We start from the raw sequence: 16,292 nt of genomic DNA, 5'->3' as shown, positions 1-16,292 counted from the left end.
TCCTGACTTCCTGAGCACACCTGAGTTTGATTCATCCTCACACACTTCAGGTTACCTGGCGAGTTCCGCTGCCGCCTGGACAGCTCCTGGTTCTGAAGTTACGCGGAAGGATTCTTGATTCTCATTGGTTAACAGACGGTAGGGTACTCCTAAACTCGTCGCTGATTGGTCGCCGCACCTGCCCATCAGGCTCATTTTCCTTGACAACAGGGGAAACTCGGTGCTGCCGAGACGTTGTCACCGGACGGCGAAAAAGATTTCAGAGTGAAGTCTGTCGCCTCGGCTCCGCGGAAGATATCCGACAAAGTAAGTCACGCATTGAAGTTTTAATCCTGTGATGCTGATTCTGTGCGGATGAAAATGCCGGCTTCGTTGCGTGGTTTACAGCGATGAGACGTTGCAAACTCGACCGAACAGCAAGGGTTCTGTGGAAATAAGGAGCTGATAGCCACACCGGTCCAAATAGAAATCCTTATATTTAAGGCCTGCATTTAAAACAGGATGATGAGAGTGTTGCTTTATAAACCCATTTATAAATGAGTAGTGCAGGGAAAAGGCACGCTGACACAAACACGCACACACGGTTGAACTGTGATCAGTTATTTGATTTATTATTTCTTTTAACTGGATTGTCTGCAAACGAAAAGCGGATGTGGAGATTCACCTGTTGCATTGTTGATCTGTTTTGCAGCATGGGGGATTGTTTGGCTGCTCACTTCATCCGTCTTTAAAATAAATCTAATGCATGTTGATGTTTCCAATGTAAGGAAAAACACCAGGGCAAATCTTTAGATTTAGAGGCAAAGACTGTTCTGGATGCTCATTTTGTACCCCTGATAATACCTGGTTAGATGCCATCAGATGCCGTTATACAATATATCTATACCATCTGTATTTATTTTAATTGAAAAGGTGTGTATTAAATTTCTTAACAACAAAACTAAGACTGGAATAAATGCACTTGTTATGCATTTTCAAATGGATATCTTTCTTTGTAGGATTGGAAGATGAATATATTTCCATACTTGTGACGCTATAATTGACCTGCTTGTGTCCTGCTTGCTGCATTTTGTCCTTTTGATGTTGAAGTGCTCCACAAACATTGCTCATCATCTCTTTGAGCCACTAACGACTAATAAGATGCTTGTCAGATGGCTGAAATATGCCAGGAAATGCCACAAATGCACATTTATTCCCAGTTTACAGCACCATACCTTGTGAATTCATGAAATTTAGAATAAAGGAATGAAAAAGAATCTGCAACCCTTCAATTCATCGTGAAGGATTCTAGATTCCAGAGAGGGCTTCACCGGCTTCCTACTGTCTCTGTTGTCACGGCTCTTTTTGTCACTGTCGAGCTCTTTATTCTCAACGGCTGTGCACTGAAAGGTACCGGTAATACACTGGGGAGATTTGTGTTGAGGGAACCCGTTGTCGGTGTGGGAACATGCAGATCCTGGGGCAATTAGAGACAAGTCCTATCTACGTATTTCACAGATAGATGTGTGCTCGCCACTGGACAGCTCATCCAATCCTCATTTTTAGCGTCTCTAAGCAGCCGCGGGCGGGAGCAGTGCAACCATCTGCACACCAGGAAAACCCTGTCCGGTTCCTTCTCTTTGATGTGAAGATTAAGGATCCGTACTTGGATAAGCCGATGGTGTCAGCCAATGAAGGAATGACGTATTGTGTTCAAAGCTGCTTGTCGTGAGCATGTTTGGTGTTTTAACCAGAAGGGCATCACATCCTTAAATGATGGTTGCACCACTATGCTTTTGCCACTATTGCTTTAAAATTATTGTCGCAGATGATTTTTTTTAAGCTTTTTATATTTCTGTAGCTTTTTATATATAGGGATTTAGCTTTTGATAGTTTTATAGTGCACTTTTTATTTATGCGTCAGTCCTTCACATAAGCAAGAAATGAGGCAGAATGCAGCTCCATATGATATGGCACAGTGTGTTCTCTCTCCTCACAGCCATTGACACTTAATGTCTAATCCTCAGCAAGGAAGACAAACAAACCGAGTCGGCGATCATCACTAAGCAACCAGATTGATGTGAAGAAAGCGACCCGGTCATCCGTTAGTATTCAGAAGGACTGTGGCGATACCCAACCTTCACTTGTCACACTTGTTAGAGGACGAGAGAACTTTTGAAGTGAAAAAAGTGTGAAGCATTAGAAAAGACTATGACCTGGACACACAGGTAATCTGCAAATAACCCCAGTTCCCTTTTATCATGGTTGTTCGTCTCAATCAGTTCCCTCCTCTTGTGTTTTTATTGATAAAAACATAAAAGGCTGGTGGGGCTTGTAGCTTTGTGCTCTAAAACAGAAGCCTCTTCTCTCTTCACAGGTCCTTTCCCTCTAGCCCGAGATCAATGCGTAGATATTCATGCTGCGAGAGCAGAAAGGCTTCTCAGTGTCGCCAGCATCAAGGCCCCTGCAGAAGGGGGCCACTTTGATTTACCGACGGGGCTCTGATTCATTCATGTTAACAGAGAGCTGGGGGATAAAATATACCAGTAGAAGTTGACCAATTCAACTCCTGCTTCTCACACACCCAGTTTCAGTGCCTTTTCCTGAACAAACTAAACTGCTTTACATTCTGTAGTTCAGTTACACGACCTTGACCAAATGATATACGGTACATCTATATAGGTGCTGTCCTTTTTATTCAAAGTTCAATGATGGTGGAAGCTCCAATAATCTCTATTAGACGTTCCAAAACATCTCCATTATATTTGGTTTAATTTACTCTATTTGGCTAAATTTGTTATTGCATGGTGACACCATGCAATTATCACTTCATTCCAAGCCTACCCATGAGCATGTTACCACCCACACCCACACCCATGCTGCCTGTGCTGTTCTTGGCGCAGGACTCGAGCACTAAATTAAATTCGGATTACAATAGGTATTAGCTGAAGGAAGATAATGAACAGGATTAAATGAACAAAAGGAGCAGAAGAGAGTTAGTTTATTTGACAGATTTTTATTTTCTTTGTGACCAAAATGAACATGCAGATGTTAAAATGATATTAAGTAGCTCAGATGCCATTGAAGCATTTCTCTCCTGCCTTAATGCAGCGTGTCCCACTGACCATCCCATGGCTGCTGCCTGACACTATCATCTGTTCAACCTTTTTCCTACACCCCACTCCCCCCACCCCACACAGCCCATCCCCTCTTTCCCTCCTCCTCAACCTGTTGCCTATTTATACCCTGCACTCTCAAACGAAGCTATTAATGCTCCACAGAGCTCCTCAGTTGGGGACAACGGGCGGCATAAATCCCATAGCCATGACGCGGCTGACCCGCCTCCTCACCTTTCCCTCGACGGCTACACAGAAGGAACGCTGAGGCTGTTCCTGCTGGATACTGGGGAGAGAACATGACCACATCAGTGCCAGCCTGCAGGAGATAAATTGTCCGTGGCCTTCTGCTGTGGAGGACTAATGCACAAAGCCATCCCTCATAACCTTTGCATGGCGTAGACAGCAGCACTGAAAAATGTAGCCTCTGAATGGTGTAGAAAGTAGAAGGTAAGTCAAGGATTTTGGTAGGTGGGCCATTTAAGAAACAACCATCAGATCTGCTAAAGACAGAATAAAACATTGCTGCTACCGACTGGATGGTGCTATAATGTAGTCTGGTGTGCTGACGTTAATATTTATATTCCTTGCAGGATGACTGCTGTATGTCCCTCTGAGAGCAGCCCAGAAGGGGCTGAGGCTGCAGCCAGGACAGGCTCCAGGGCAGCCACGGCCGCAAGCATCTCAGCGTCTGCTGCAGAGGCTGTGGATTCTAATGGAGGCTCTGTCCAAGCCTCAGTGGGAAGCACAGCTGTCATCGCCGGCGTCCCGAGATTCAACCGCTGGAGCCACCAGGACAGCTCAGACATCAACACGGATGACGAGGGGGCCAGCGTCCGCCGTCTCACTCCCCTGGAAAGACTGAACCTTGATATGTGCCAGGATGAAAGGTATGAAGGTGTAGCATTTATCAAGGTTGTTGTTTTTGATATTTGATCAAATGTTTAGCACTTTGGCTGTACTGTCATGTGATCACAGGGTGGTCCGAGAGCTGACCGTGGGCAGAAGGATCGGATTTTACAAAATTCGAGGAGAAATCGGCTGTGGGAATTTTTCCCACGTCAAACTAGGAATTCACGCCCTGACCAAAGGTACGAAAGCGCAAGTTTCACCATTACATCTGTTAAAAATGCGAGTGAATAAAGAATTAAACCATGACCCTCGTTCTCTGCGACCTCATTTGGCTCTCAAGTTGTTTCCACTGATGGGCTCTTGAGTGCGTCCTTATGCAGTTAGAGTGAGCCATAGCTGCTCAGGTGGCTGATGCAGCCACAGAGGGGACACACCGGCTGCTGCCCTTGATTGATTAGGGCTCTCCAGTTTCCTTAGCTACAGCTAAAATCGCCTCATGCCTCATGTGAGGCTGAGATGGTGGGGAATGTATGTGCATCTCTGTCTCACGCTCATCTAAATGTGTTCCTTTCACCACACTGGCCTATTCTACACTCTGAACCTGCGTCACAAACGAAATGACCCGTCATAGCCCTGAAATCCAAACACTGCTCTGAATAATGCACGCTGAACAAAATGAGATGTCTCAGCATAATGTTGCTTCATGACTTTATGGTGTTTGGTTACCTGGGATCAATCTTACTTGGCTGAATGCATCATTTAGCAGCATACAGAAAAGATATCAGATGTTTGCTTTTTGTCTTTTCAAGGTCAAGCTGCTGTCATTTTCAATCTTCCTCCTCATGATCACAGTTCAGCTCTAAGATACTTTATTTAAAAAATAGCAATTACCCTGAATATCACCACATAAAGAGCAAAACTGATTTTGCATTCTGTTGTCTGAGATGAAAGAAGCTCTTGTCTAATATCTTCAGGTGATTGATGTGACACATTGATGGCTGCAGTTATTCTAACAGCTGATCTTTTTACAGTTGCGGACTTCCATTTTCATTTAAATTTACAAATTTACAAAAGCTTCCCCTGACACCAAAGCCTTCTTGATAGGTTATTGATGATTGTTTTGTCTCCCTTAGACAAAGTTGCCATAAAGATTCTGGACAAAACCAAACTGGATCAGAAGACACAGCGGCTGCTGTCCAGAGAGATCTCCAGCATGGAGAAGCTGCATCACCCCAACATCATTCGCCTCTATGAGGTTTGAAGCGTACACCAGCACACTGACTCATCCATAAACCACTTCTGTAATCAGGCTGAATCTGTATGATTCCCTCTGCAGGTCGTGGAGACCTTGTCAAGGTTACACCTGGTGATGGAGTATGCTGGGGGTGGAGAGCTCTACACCAAGATAACCACAGAGGGGAAACTGTCCGACTCTGAAAGCAAGATCGTCTTTGCTCAAATCGTCTCTGCTGTTAAACATATGGTCAGTACACCGAAACAACAGCGTGATCACAGAACAGTTCTGATATGGAGTCAGTCCGTTTGATTTATTTACATGAAGTTTAAGACTATTGAATTTTTTTTTTTAAAAATGAGAAGGTTTCTGCTTCTTTATAAAGTTAGTGTTAGGGTTAGCCCACCTTGAACCTGTTTAAGCAGCAGTTGCTATGGTTGAGATGACAAAATGAATGCTTTGATTTCACCTCACATCCCACAGTCAGCGCATAGCCACCGATGGAGAAGTTTCATTAGTTAAAACAATGATTCTCAACCTTTTCTTCTTTTCTTGATTGCATTTTTGAGTGTGCCTCCTTGGTGGTGTTAAGGCAGTCAGTAATAAAGTTAGCACCACAAGAAATGTCATCAAAATGAGACCTACAACCCCAAAGCCCTAAAGTTACACAAGCCCAAACAGAACCATTTATTAAAGAAATAGGGCCACTTTATTGACATCAAATCCAGGCTGTTGGAAAGCAGTTGTTGTAACAGAGTTTCTCCTTGTGTACCACAGCATGAAAACAACATCATCCACCGCGACCTGAAGGCGGAAAATGTCTTCTACACCAGCAGCTCTTGTGTGAAGGTGGGGGACTTTGGCTTCAGCACACTGAGCCACCGTACGGAGATGCTCAACACGTTCTGCGGCTCTCCACCTTACGCAGCACCCGAGCTCTTTCGGGACGAGCATTACGTGGGTGTTTTTGTGGACATCTGGGCTCTGGGGGTGATGCTGTTCTTCATGGTGACGGGCACCATGCCTTTCAGGGCCGACACTGTGGCCAAGCTGAAACGATGCATCCTGGAAGGGACGTACACTTTACCCTCATGGGTGCCAGAGGCCTGCCAGAGGCTTATCCGGGGAATCCTTCAGCCTGCACCGTCTGACCGCTGTACTTTGGAGCAGATGATGGGCTGTGAGTGGCTGCTTCCTGAGGACTTCCCATGTGCCTTGGAGCCCTTTAAACTAGACCCCTCCTATCTAGTAGAGAGCGAGCCCTCTGAACTTGGAGAGGAAGACCTGGCCATAAAGGCAGCGCTGGACACGTTAGGAATCACTTCAGAGCACCTGCTCAACAACCAGGGGAAAGACTGCAGGAGCTCCATCACAGGGGTCTACAGGATCCTGCTGCACCGTGCGCACAAGAGACGGGCACTGGAGACCGTGGCCAAGGTCACGAAAGTGGCCGGCCCAACAAATAAGAAGGAAAAGCTAAAAGTGTATCGTAGTTTAAGACACACATCTAAGCTATGTGTGATTCTGTGACCACATGTTTTCCTTCCTTCTGGATAAACAAATCAGGAATCAAATCACATTGGAATAATAAGTGCTTTTTCTATCAACATTTCTAACAGAATTAATGGCATATATAATATCACTCAGCACCTGAAAGCTGGGGTTTTATTTTGGCATGTTTCATTTAGCCTTTATCAAAATATATGTGGCTGCTGAAACAAGGAGAATTTTTTGAAATCTAATGAATTATATTGATTAATGGATTGCATGATATTCAATGAGGCAGGCCAGATCTCCCACATCCATTCTCAGTTGTGCTGGAACACCAATAAAACTCAATGTAGCAACATGAAATTCAAACTACAGAAGCAGAAAGGAGTGTGTAGGCGACGTTAGAAATGTCTTTAATGCTGAATTGCACTTTTCTTTGATGCCTTAGTTTTATATCTTGTAATAATATGAATAAAGAGTGCTCAGAGTACGTTCATGTGTGATGTATGAGATGTAATAAGGAATAACTGAATGACCTCACTCTAATAATCTGGTGGCCTGAAACCTAAAACGTCTTTAAGTTTTACATACCAACATATCAAATAAAGATGAGCTGACATGTTGGTGTATATTAGGATGTGTCTTTAGTGTCATAGTTGTTCATGCGGCAAATTCATTCTTCTGCTTTACCTGAAAATCATTTTCATCATGACATCATCTAAATTCATGTCACTGTTCATGTGATCATTCAATTAAAAGGACATTTTAAGGTGTTTTTTTTTTTTTTTTAACAAATGTGAAGCGATTAACAAAATGGAATTGGAAGACCTCATGAAATATTGCTTTAAAAAAAAATATTGCTCACTGAGCATGTTGTCAAGCATGGGGAAGTATAGAATGTTCACCTCCACCAGGTTTTGACTTGAAAAAGTCCTCCAAATAGAAACTAAAAACAAAGAAAATAAGCAACGTTAAATAGCAGCAGATGTTGATAAGAAAATGAATACAAAAGTGTAACATTCGGTCCCTAGATTCTAGGCCCTTAAATCTGCAGAATCTCTCAGAAGTTAGCCATAACTTTACTGAGCATTCAAATTTCTACCAGCTGAGGTAATTATATGAATGTTAGGAATAAGACCGAGTTTAACGATGCATACTTTGTGTTTTCCTTTGTTGCTTAGTAAACACTTTATTTGTAGATCTCCAAATTTTCATTTAATGCTGGCACGATAAAGCCGCTTTTCTCTATGCGTACTACATTTCCCAGCTGCCCTCGCAAATCACATGACCCACTTCCGCCTTTACGCGATGACGCATTTTTTGCCTTGTTGGAAGGTGGTTTCGGGAGGAAGCGCTGTGACTGTAGAACAGAGAAGAAACGCAGAGTAGAAACTGAGAGACACAAAAAGGACGTACTCGGTCGAATGGTAATTTGCTTTCCCCCATCGAACGGTAAGCAAATAAAGGTGTTAGATGACAAATTGATGTATTTAAAAGGCACGTTAGACGGCGCCCTCTTGCTAGCATAATTAAGCCAGTAGTGGCCCATAGTGGCGATAATAATATCTTCAATGTTTATAAGTGGCATCGTATTTTCATTATAGAACGAAATACGAGTTGTAATTCCCGTTTGTATGCAATACAACAAGAAACAGGGCTGTAGACACACAAAGCCCCACGCTCCAGCCCATGCTTATGTCTGACAGTGCTCTACACCTCATTCATAAATAAATAATTATTTTTTCCCTCTTGGTTTGTGCTCTGCAGATATCGTTGATTTCTGCAGGATAACTGTTGTATTTGTTTTGACATTTGATTATTGTGCGGATCTCGTGACAAAGGGCTTGTGTGGGCGTGGCCCACGACAAGATGAGGTCATGGCGTGAACGTGGCGATGACGCAATATTGAATATAGTCTCATGTGCGCGTCTCATCACCAGGTCCGTTTAACATTACCTCTTCCACGTCACCGTAAATGTTTAGATTGTTGCCTCCGGAACATTTTCACCCATGTCCTGCAGCCGTCACTGTGAAGACCAGCTGCAAGGAAAATGGGCTGAACTGCAAGATTTGTGCCGTGGGTGAACACAAACGTGTCTTTCTACTATTAAAGATTGTGCAGCCTGCGCACGACACGCAAAGAGCACTCCATGATTTAACCCGACTGACACTTTCAGTGATTTGAAGCAGGGAAACAGTGAAAATGCGTCAGGTTCTACCCACAGATCACTATGAAGAGCAGCATTAAAAAAAAAAAAAAAAATGTATTGTATGTTTAGTAAACAAACACTCTTTGTCAGGATTCATGGAAATCATGTTCCTAATAGCTTAACACGGTGTATATATATTTTTTTTCCGTTTAATTACAAGATGTCATTGTCGGCATCAGGAGTGACGTCACGCTTTAGTGTAAAGCCAATCCTGTTCCCAATCATTGATGTACTGTTGACTGATTTCCAACCTGTTTTGCTGCAGATGTCTTTCGCTGAGGACCTTCCAGACATGGATGGAACGGACCTGTTGGGTTTGTTTTTCCAGGGTGAAGAGAATGGGCTTGTCGAGGCTCTGTTTCCTGTCGAGAACGGCCTCATGGAGTCCTGGCTGTCTGAACAAGATGTGAGCATTTGCCTGGGATGCTGTGTCTCTGCGTTTGTTTACACCGTTATATAACGGGGGTCGTGCAAACACTTTTATGGCTTGTACATATAAATAGAAAGAACAGCCAAAATCTTTCAAGCCATGATTACTTTACAGACTTTGTGGTTTTAGAGCCTAATCAGTTTGTTTTCCCTGCCAGATGTTGACTGGTGTGGACACTGAAGACTTCCTGTCCAGCTTGCTGGAAGGAGACAGCAACATGGAAACGTTCTGTCCCTCTCGTTCCCCTGTGGGCAGCGACAGCGGAATCTCTGATGACAGCAGCACGGGGGTTGGACACAACAACCTCCTGGGGTGTCTGAGCCCCCAGGGCAGTGACACGGACGTGGTGGCGAGTCCCAGCCACTCTCAGCCGAGCCCGGTCCACTCGGACTCTGCACTGGTCCCCGAAGAGATGCAGCCAGAAAGCCAGGAGGCCTTAACTGTCCAGACGGATCATAGCTACGCTCTGCTTCAGAGCGGTGACGAATACATGGACGTCCTTCAGAGCGTCAGGGCGGAGAAACCAGACAGAGACGTCTTCATTGATCTGGGTAGGTGTGATGAATGCAGCCTGATAGTTCTGAGCTCAGCAGCAGGCTTTAACAATGGAGCAGTTAAATCCTTCTGATTTGATCCTAGCTGAAATGTCTTTCTTGGTGTGTTAGACGACTTGGTGAGTGAGGCGGTGGAGGACGAACCCACTACGGAGGACGAACCCACTGTGCCGTGCACTTTGGCCATGGAGGACCTGCTGCAGAACTCAGCTGTGCTCAGTAAACCAGAGCAGGTCAGTTCAACTCTTCAAACGCAATGTTACAACATCCCGGGTTGCAAGCGTGGGTTCTAATCAGCCGTCGCTGGTTGTTTGTCGTCACAGTTCCAGTTTAAAGAGATTGTGCTCACTGAGGAGGAGAAGAGACTTTTGTCCAAGGAGGGGGCGACTATTCCCACAGACATGCCTCTCACAAAGGTACCGCTGACAAACACCCACCTAAACCAGCTGTGGAACCAGCTCCAGTACCGCTACATCACCACTCTTTGTCTTTTCCTCCAGTAATTATTGTTGATGTTGTTTTGATCATTTGAATGGTTTGTCTCTGTTTAACAGGCAGAAGAGCGCACGCTGAAGAGAATCAGGAGGAAAATCCGCAACAAGCAGTCGGCGCAGGAGAGCCGTAAGAAGAAGAAGGTGTATGTTGACGGACTGGAAAACAGGTGACTTAACTGAACCTGCCGTTCAGGGAATAGTAGAGTGTCAGGGGTATCGAAATCCAGTCCTCCAGCGCCGCAATCCAGCCAGGTTTTATGTCATTCCCGGCCATGGTGAGTAGTTTACCTGGTAGGTCAGGAAACCTGGTTGAATTGTGGCCCATCGGTTATCTACGTTGCGCAATTCTAAATTTGACCAAATGGTTTATGTTATTACGCATAACTCGAAAAAAATTGAAGTGTTTACAAAGAGTCTGTGCTCATCAGTTAGCCAAACGCTAATATGAATGTCTGTAACGCAGGGTTGCCATCTGCACCGCACACAACCTGGAGCTGCAGAAGAAAGTCCAGCTGCTTCAGAAACAGAACATGTGAGAGAAATGTCACATGTCATATGGCTTTTTAAAAGGTTTGTTCTACTAAATGCTTTTCCTTTGCTTTCGCAGGTCCTTGATAGAACAACTGAAGAAGCTGCAGACCATGGTGAAGATGTCAACCATGAAGGCCAGCACAACCAGTACTTGTGTTATGGTAAGTGCTCTTTCCTTTGAATTTCTCAGAAATGTTAAGTAGTTCTGCTTCACACCTCAGCTGGGTTTTGTTTTGCTGCTCTCACTCTTCTGTCGGTCTTGCCTTCAGGTGTTCCTGCTCTCTTTCTGTCTCATCATCTTCCCATCAGTCAATCCATTCGGCAAAACCACACAAGAGAAGGAACTCTACACCCCTTCTTCTGGTAAATTGGGGTCAAATTGGGCTTTCATTTCTCAGTTTTTGTAGGGTTGTTGATCCTTTCATGGCTAATTATGTCAGAGTATTGTCGATTCTTTTCTTTTACCGAGCTTCTATCTTCCCGTTATTGTTGCAGTCATCTCCCGAACCCTCCGCTCATTGCCACCTGAAAGCACCGACGCCCTCCCTTACCTCGAGCCTGAGGAGAGTGACCTTCTCCTGGTGCCGCACGCAGAGGTGGAGAACGTCAGATCTATCTTCACTGGCGGGCAGAATAATCACACTCCCGACTACCAGAGGGTGGAGCAGTCTGACTCCGAAACCGGAGTCAACAGCAACTCTTCGGCAGACTTCCCCGCCCCGTCCCAAGCTAAAGAGATGTCCCCAGGTCCTGTTGGGGTCTTGCAGGAAGGGTCTGTGGATGGAGCTGTGGCTTATGAGGTCACAGGATCTAAAGATAACTGGATAGACCGAAACCCCCCGTCCATTATATTACAGAAGCGCCGTTCAGATGAGATGTAGTAAAGCGGTGCTTTTCATCCTGTCCAGCAGAGGGAGCCAGAATCTTAATGTTTGGCTGGGTGGGTGGGGGGGCTGTTAAATATTTTTAACTACTGTCACTTAATTTGCACGCTTCTTTTTTAATTCTAATAGGCCAGTGAGCCAAAAACTACTGGAAATTCTCGTATTTTAGCAGCATCAGTTATTGACGTTTAAGAACGTGTCATTTTAGTACTGGAGGCTCTCACACAGTGGTGCTAATGAAGAACAATTGTGTTTTTAATCTGTGGGGGCGTCACACAAAATCACGCTATTTAAGTATTCCAGAAACACCTCCGGTTTGTTAATCCTGTTGAATATTCAAAAAACAAGTCTGCAGAAAAATAGCCGGAGACATCCATCACATCATAGAAGCTAGGCTGCTTGTTACTCATCGAGCTTGATCCAAATGATAAACGCTTATTATAAACGCCATTGCAGGACATTTGGCCATTAGAAGACTTGTAAAGTTTGCTTGTATTTCCCTTGTAACAAGGGTATCCATGCTTCTTTTAAATCATGGAATGCTGTTTTTACATTGTACAGTAAAGAAAGAATAAAACGTCAACACAATAGAACAGAACAGACACTTTTAGGAGTTCAGTCTATGTTTGATGCCCCTCATTTATAGCTCTATGGGACAGATCTTACTGTATTATCACGTCAGGTGTTGACTCGATAAAATGTCTTGCAGGAAAATGTAATGACCTGTTTTTTCAGCGAAACATTTTTTTGTTTGTGTATTGTATTTTACTATTATTGTTATTGCATTAATGTAATAAATGATACATGTGTTATATAGGAAATGTTTTTTTCTTAAAGGTAAATGAGATTTTAAATGTCCAAATGCACTGACATTTGACATAGAAGGGAATGTAAATAGGCTTAAATGATTGTGGCTCTTCTGTACATTGGAACTTTTATGTACGTCATGTCTGGACTATTATAATAAAGTTTTTATACATCATGGAAACAATTGATGTGTTTATAGACATTAATTCGACTGATTATCAAACATGCATGTGCAACAGCCATTCCGCCATCCTAGGACAAAACTATCTGTAAACATGTTTACAGCTGTGGTAACATTTACACAACACTACATATTTATCAGTCCTACCGGTACGCTCGCAGGCAAATATCAGATACTTAAATATCCCAATGAAACTGCAGATTTATTGCTTATTCTACGTTAAATGTAATTTTTTAACGCTGACAAACAATATTTGCCCGACGTAAGACGCAACCTCAGCTGTCGGGCAAAAACAGGAGGCAGACGGGGGCTGTTTGGTGACTCACAAGTGTTGTGTTGGAACCCTGACTCATGTGCTCGATCAACATGTTGAGACTAGTTTTGCGGAAGGGGAAAGGTCACAGTGCCTCTCGCGTCGCCGACAGGGGGCGCCGTCGGACAATATTTCGGCCGAGATGAGACGCAAGAATCCAGGTTAAAGATCAACCCGGCTAATCGTCATGTGGACGACTTCATTTGCTGCCAAAGATTAGGCCGGTTTACAGTTCGAGTCGGCATGTACGAGGAAACGCGCGTTTTCTTTGTCACTGGTTCAAAAATCGCAAAGTTAATGACGTTTTCCCAAAAATATCTTATACTAGTTTATTATTAAGTTAATAGATTTCTGTTTGAACACACACACACACATGCACGCACACACGCGTTCCTGCTGATAAGATTATAACGCCGCCGGTCACGGCACGTGGCGCATCTGTCGGGCATCTGCTGGCTAGGTGTGTGTGTGTGTTTGAGGGGGGCAAGTAGGGGGTGCACGACTGCGCACGACTGCGCACGACTGTGACACTTTGAAGAAATTATCAGTCAACTTTACCCAGAAGTCAGTTGGGGTCAGACCTGACCCCAGATCTGGTTGTGATGAGAAGTTTCTCGTACGTCGGACGGCGTTAAATAACGCGCCAGGTTGCGCATGCGCGCAGGTGCGTGTCCTGCTGAGGCGTTTCAGGGCAAGATCTATAAATAACGCCTCAGTGATTACTCCTTGATCGGGAAGTCCACTTTGCATATGTTTGCGCCATAAAGTCATGAACGCACTTGTTCCACCAAAATAAATATTTACAGGAAAAATTTGTTTTCTTAGTACAGTTAATGTGCGCAGGAAGGGAAAGCGTTTGATTGATTGATCTAGAAATTATACAACAAAACACGAAGCAGAATTCCCGGTATTCCCTAAAGTTAGAGTGCAACAAAATACAGAAAATCTCGTTTATTCCTGCAACATTGCACGATGCAGTAAACGGATAGTGTGCCTTATGAAATGACCTGAAATGTTTTGCATCGATCCACTGCCCCCCCCCTGCGTTACGTCAGCTGTGCTGGGAAAGTCCAGCGTAAACAGGATTGGAATATTTAGTTCACGGTGAGGCTGAATGTTGACGAGGTGAGGAGGCGCTGCAGGTGGTGAAACAAGGTTAGATGGAGGAGGGGGAGGAAGAGGGGGGTTTCTTGGTTAATCTTAACCCCACGTGGGGCTGTCAACATGTTTCGCGAAACTGGTGCGGGGGACTTTTGCTTTCCTTCCCCCTCCGGCCGCTCCGTCAGCCAATAGGAAGAGGCGTGTGGGGCATAGCCCGCCCCTTGACGAGAAACGACTCAGCGCTACTATAAATACTCCCACGGGCCGGTAAGAGCTCAGAATAACACTGGAGACGCACAGAGAGCACATCAGAGACCGGAGCAGAGAGCCTATTTCAGTTCACAGCTCAATCACGATCGCCTTTGGATTATAACTATGACTCTGGAAGAGATCCACGAACAGGAGAACGCCATGGAAAACACAGATAGGTAAATATTCCACCTTTTATTTAACTGGCTTATTTTTGGGGTTGGTTTTGCTTGCGCCGTGTGCTGATGAGGTGCGTTTTTCTTTGTCAAGGGTGCAAAGTGCAGGCGCAGCCCTGGAGGAGCTGCTGGTCGCTGCTAAGAAGCAGGACTACATCACAGTTGGAGTTTACGAATCCGCCAAAGTCATGAATGTGTAAGTATCGCAGCCGGCGTCGTGGACTTCTTCTTTTTTACGGAGAAGAAACGCACGGACCTGGAGATCTGATCGCGCTTTTACTCTCGTCCTCCCACAGTGACCCAGACAGCGTGGCGTTTTGCGTGCTCGCCACCGATGAGGAGTACCAGTGCGACATCGCCCTCCAGATCCACTTCACGCTCATCCAGGCGTTTTGCTTCGACAACGACATCAACGTGGTGCGCGTCAACGACATCGAGCGCCTGGCCGACCTCGTGGGCGCGGACGAGAGCGGCGAACCCAAAGACGTGCACTGCATTCTTGTCACGGTAAGTTTCCCCAGACGCACCGCAGCAGCCGGTGAATCATGCATGCATCATCATCACCCCCCCCCCACCCTCCCCGTCTGGATTCCCGTGTCTGAGTCTGAACGTCTCCTTGTTTTCCTTCCAGAGTCCCAGTGCGAACCCGTGGAAAAACCCATCTCTGGACAAACTGAGCCTGTTCTGCGAGGAGAGCCGCAGCGTGTATGACTGGGTGCCCACCATCACCCTCCCGGAGCGCTGAGGAGACGCTCCGCCCGCGCTGCTTTACATGACGACGGGGAAGGTGATGAAATGAAAGTCAAGGACCCGAGCTTCAAGCCTTTCTGCCTCACTTGTGTGGAATACGAGGCTGCGGCTGGAGCCCGGTGCAAGCTGTGGGTCACCACTGTTGGTTCTGGCTGGATTGGTTCCAGCTCAGACGGAAAGCTGGACTGGTGTTCCGGTGCTGACGGGCTGGGTGGAAACCACGATGGACACTGAGGGAGGACCCGTGCGCTGCGCTGCCACCGGCATGTTTTGACCCAGTTAGACAATGGGGAAGAACTGAGCAGAGGTCACACTGGTGACTGGGACCGTGCAGGAAAATAGAGGAGGGTGAAATTTCAGAGACTGGACGGAGTGTCAACAGAGGACAGGGAGCAAGATTTGGAAGAGCAGAGACTGTCTTTATGGACCTAACTTTGCCTCACAGCTACCAGGAAGTTTCTTGGAATATGCAGAGACTTTGCTTGCAGATCCTGATGTGAGCTGTGATACCTGATGGACATTGTTTTCTTTCAAATATGCAGAAAATTGCAACATTGATTTGAATTATTTGAATACTTTGATACTAATAAAAACCATTTGGCAACACACTCTCTTGTCAGAAATGTCTATTTATATTCAACTATCACAGATTCTTGGGCTGCAGCCAAGTGCAGGCGGGCCGGGGGGGTGGGGGTTCAGCAGACACAGGAAGTGATGACATCAGCGAGATGGAAGAAGCAGTGGAAGATGGAACGTTGGGCTGTTGTGAGAGAGATTAAACTAATAGAGATAGTGAGTCGTTGCAACATGGCAACACTCGTGACGCGCTGCCCTTTCCAGGCACTGGCCGTTCACTCCTTTCTTAGGAGCTTGCACAATCATTACCATACATCCACCGGCACTGAGGGTGGGAGGGGTGGGGGTGGGACCGGAAACAGCT

At 45.3% G+C, this 16,292-nt stretch overlaps 3 protein-coding genes across 4 annotated transcripts; all 3 read left to right on the top strand.

The window, feature by feature from the left end:
• Positions 1–119: 119 nt before the first annotated feature.
• Positions 120–7,435, top strand: nim1ka (NIM1 serine/threonine protein kinase a). 2 transcript variants are annotated; one of them, XM_029829902.1, is made up of 7 exons: positions 120–306; positions 3,261–3,545; positions 3,689–3,985; positions 4,074–4,186; positions 5,081–5,202; positions 5,284–5,430; positions 5,959–7,435. In XM_029829902.1, exons 3-7 carry the CDS (start codon positions 3,690–3,692, stop codon positions 6,709–6,711), a joined length of 1,431 nt encoding a protein of 476 aa, XP_029685762.1. In that variant the 5' UTR covers positions 120–306; positions 3,261–3,545; position 3,689; the 3' UTR covers positions 6,712–7,435. The 2 variants fall into 2 exon arrangements, with proteins under 2 accessions (XP_029685762.1, XP_003974911.1); XM_003974862.2 differs by lacking the exon at positions 120–306 and having other exon boundaries at positions 3,016–3,545.
• A 532-nt stretch (positions 7,436–7,967) lies between these two features.
• creb3l3l (cAMP responsive element binding protein 3-like 3 like) lies at positions 7,968–12,766 on the top strand. Its single transcript, XM_029829920.1, has 11 exons — positions 7,968–8,124; positions 9,148–9,288; positions 9,470–9,863; positions 9,978–10,099; positions 10,190–10,282; positions 10,421–10,527; positions 10,824–10,892; positions 10,968–11,052; positions 11,161–11,254; positions 11,387–11,807; positions 11,844–12,766. Exons 2-10 carry the CDS (start codon positions 9,148–9,150, stop codon positions 11,770–11,772), a joined length of 1,491 nt encoding a protein of 496 aa, XP_029685780.1. The 5' UTR covers positions 7,968–8,124; the 3' UTR covers positions 11,773–11,807; positions 11,844–12,766.
• A 1,474-nt stretch (positions 12,767–14,240) lies between these two features.
• On the top strand, positions 14,241–15,960 carry gadd45ga (growth arrest and DNA-damage-inducible, gamma a). The gene is made up of 4 exons (XM_003974802.3): positions 14,241–14,605; positions 14,697–14,798; positions 14,899–15,109; positions 15,234–15,960. The coding sequence occupies exons 1-4, from the start codon at positions 14,553–14,555 to the stop codon at positions 15,345–15,347; spliced, it is 480 nt and encodes a 159-aa protein (XP_003974851.1). The 5' UTR covers positions 14,241–14,552; the 3' UTR covers positions 15,348–15,960.
• The last annotated feature ends 332 nt before the right edge of the window (positions 15,961–16,292 follow it).

This window comes from Takifugu rubripes, chromosome 21 (genome assembly GCF_901000725.2).
Source record: "Takifugu rubripes chromosome 21, fTakRub1.2, whole genome shotgun sequence".
Lineage (NCBI taxonomy): Eukaryota > Metazoa > Chordata > Actinopteri > Tetraodontiformes > Tetraodontidae > Takifugu > Takifugu rubripes.
This window is presented reverse-complemented; position numbering and strand designations above follow the sequence as displayed.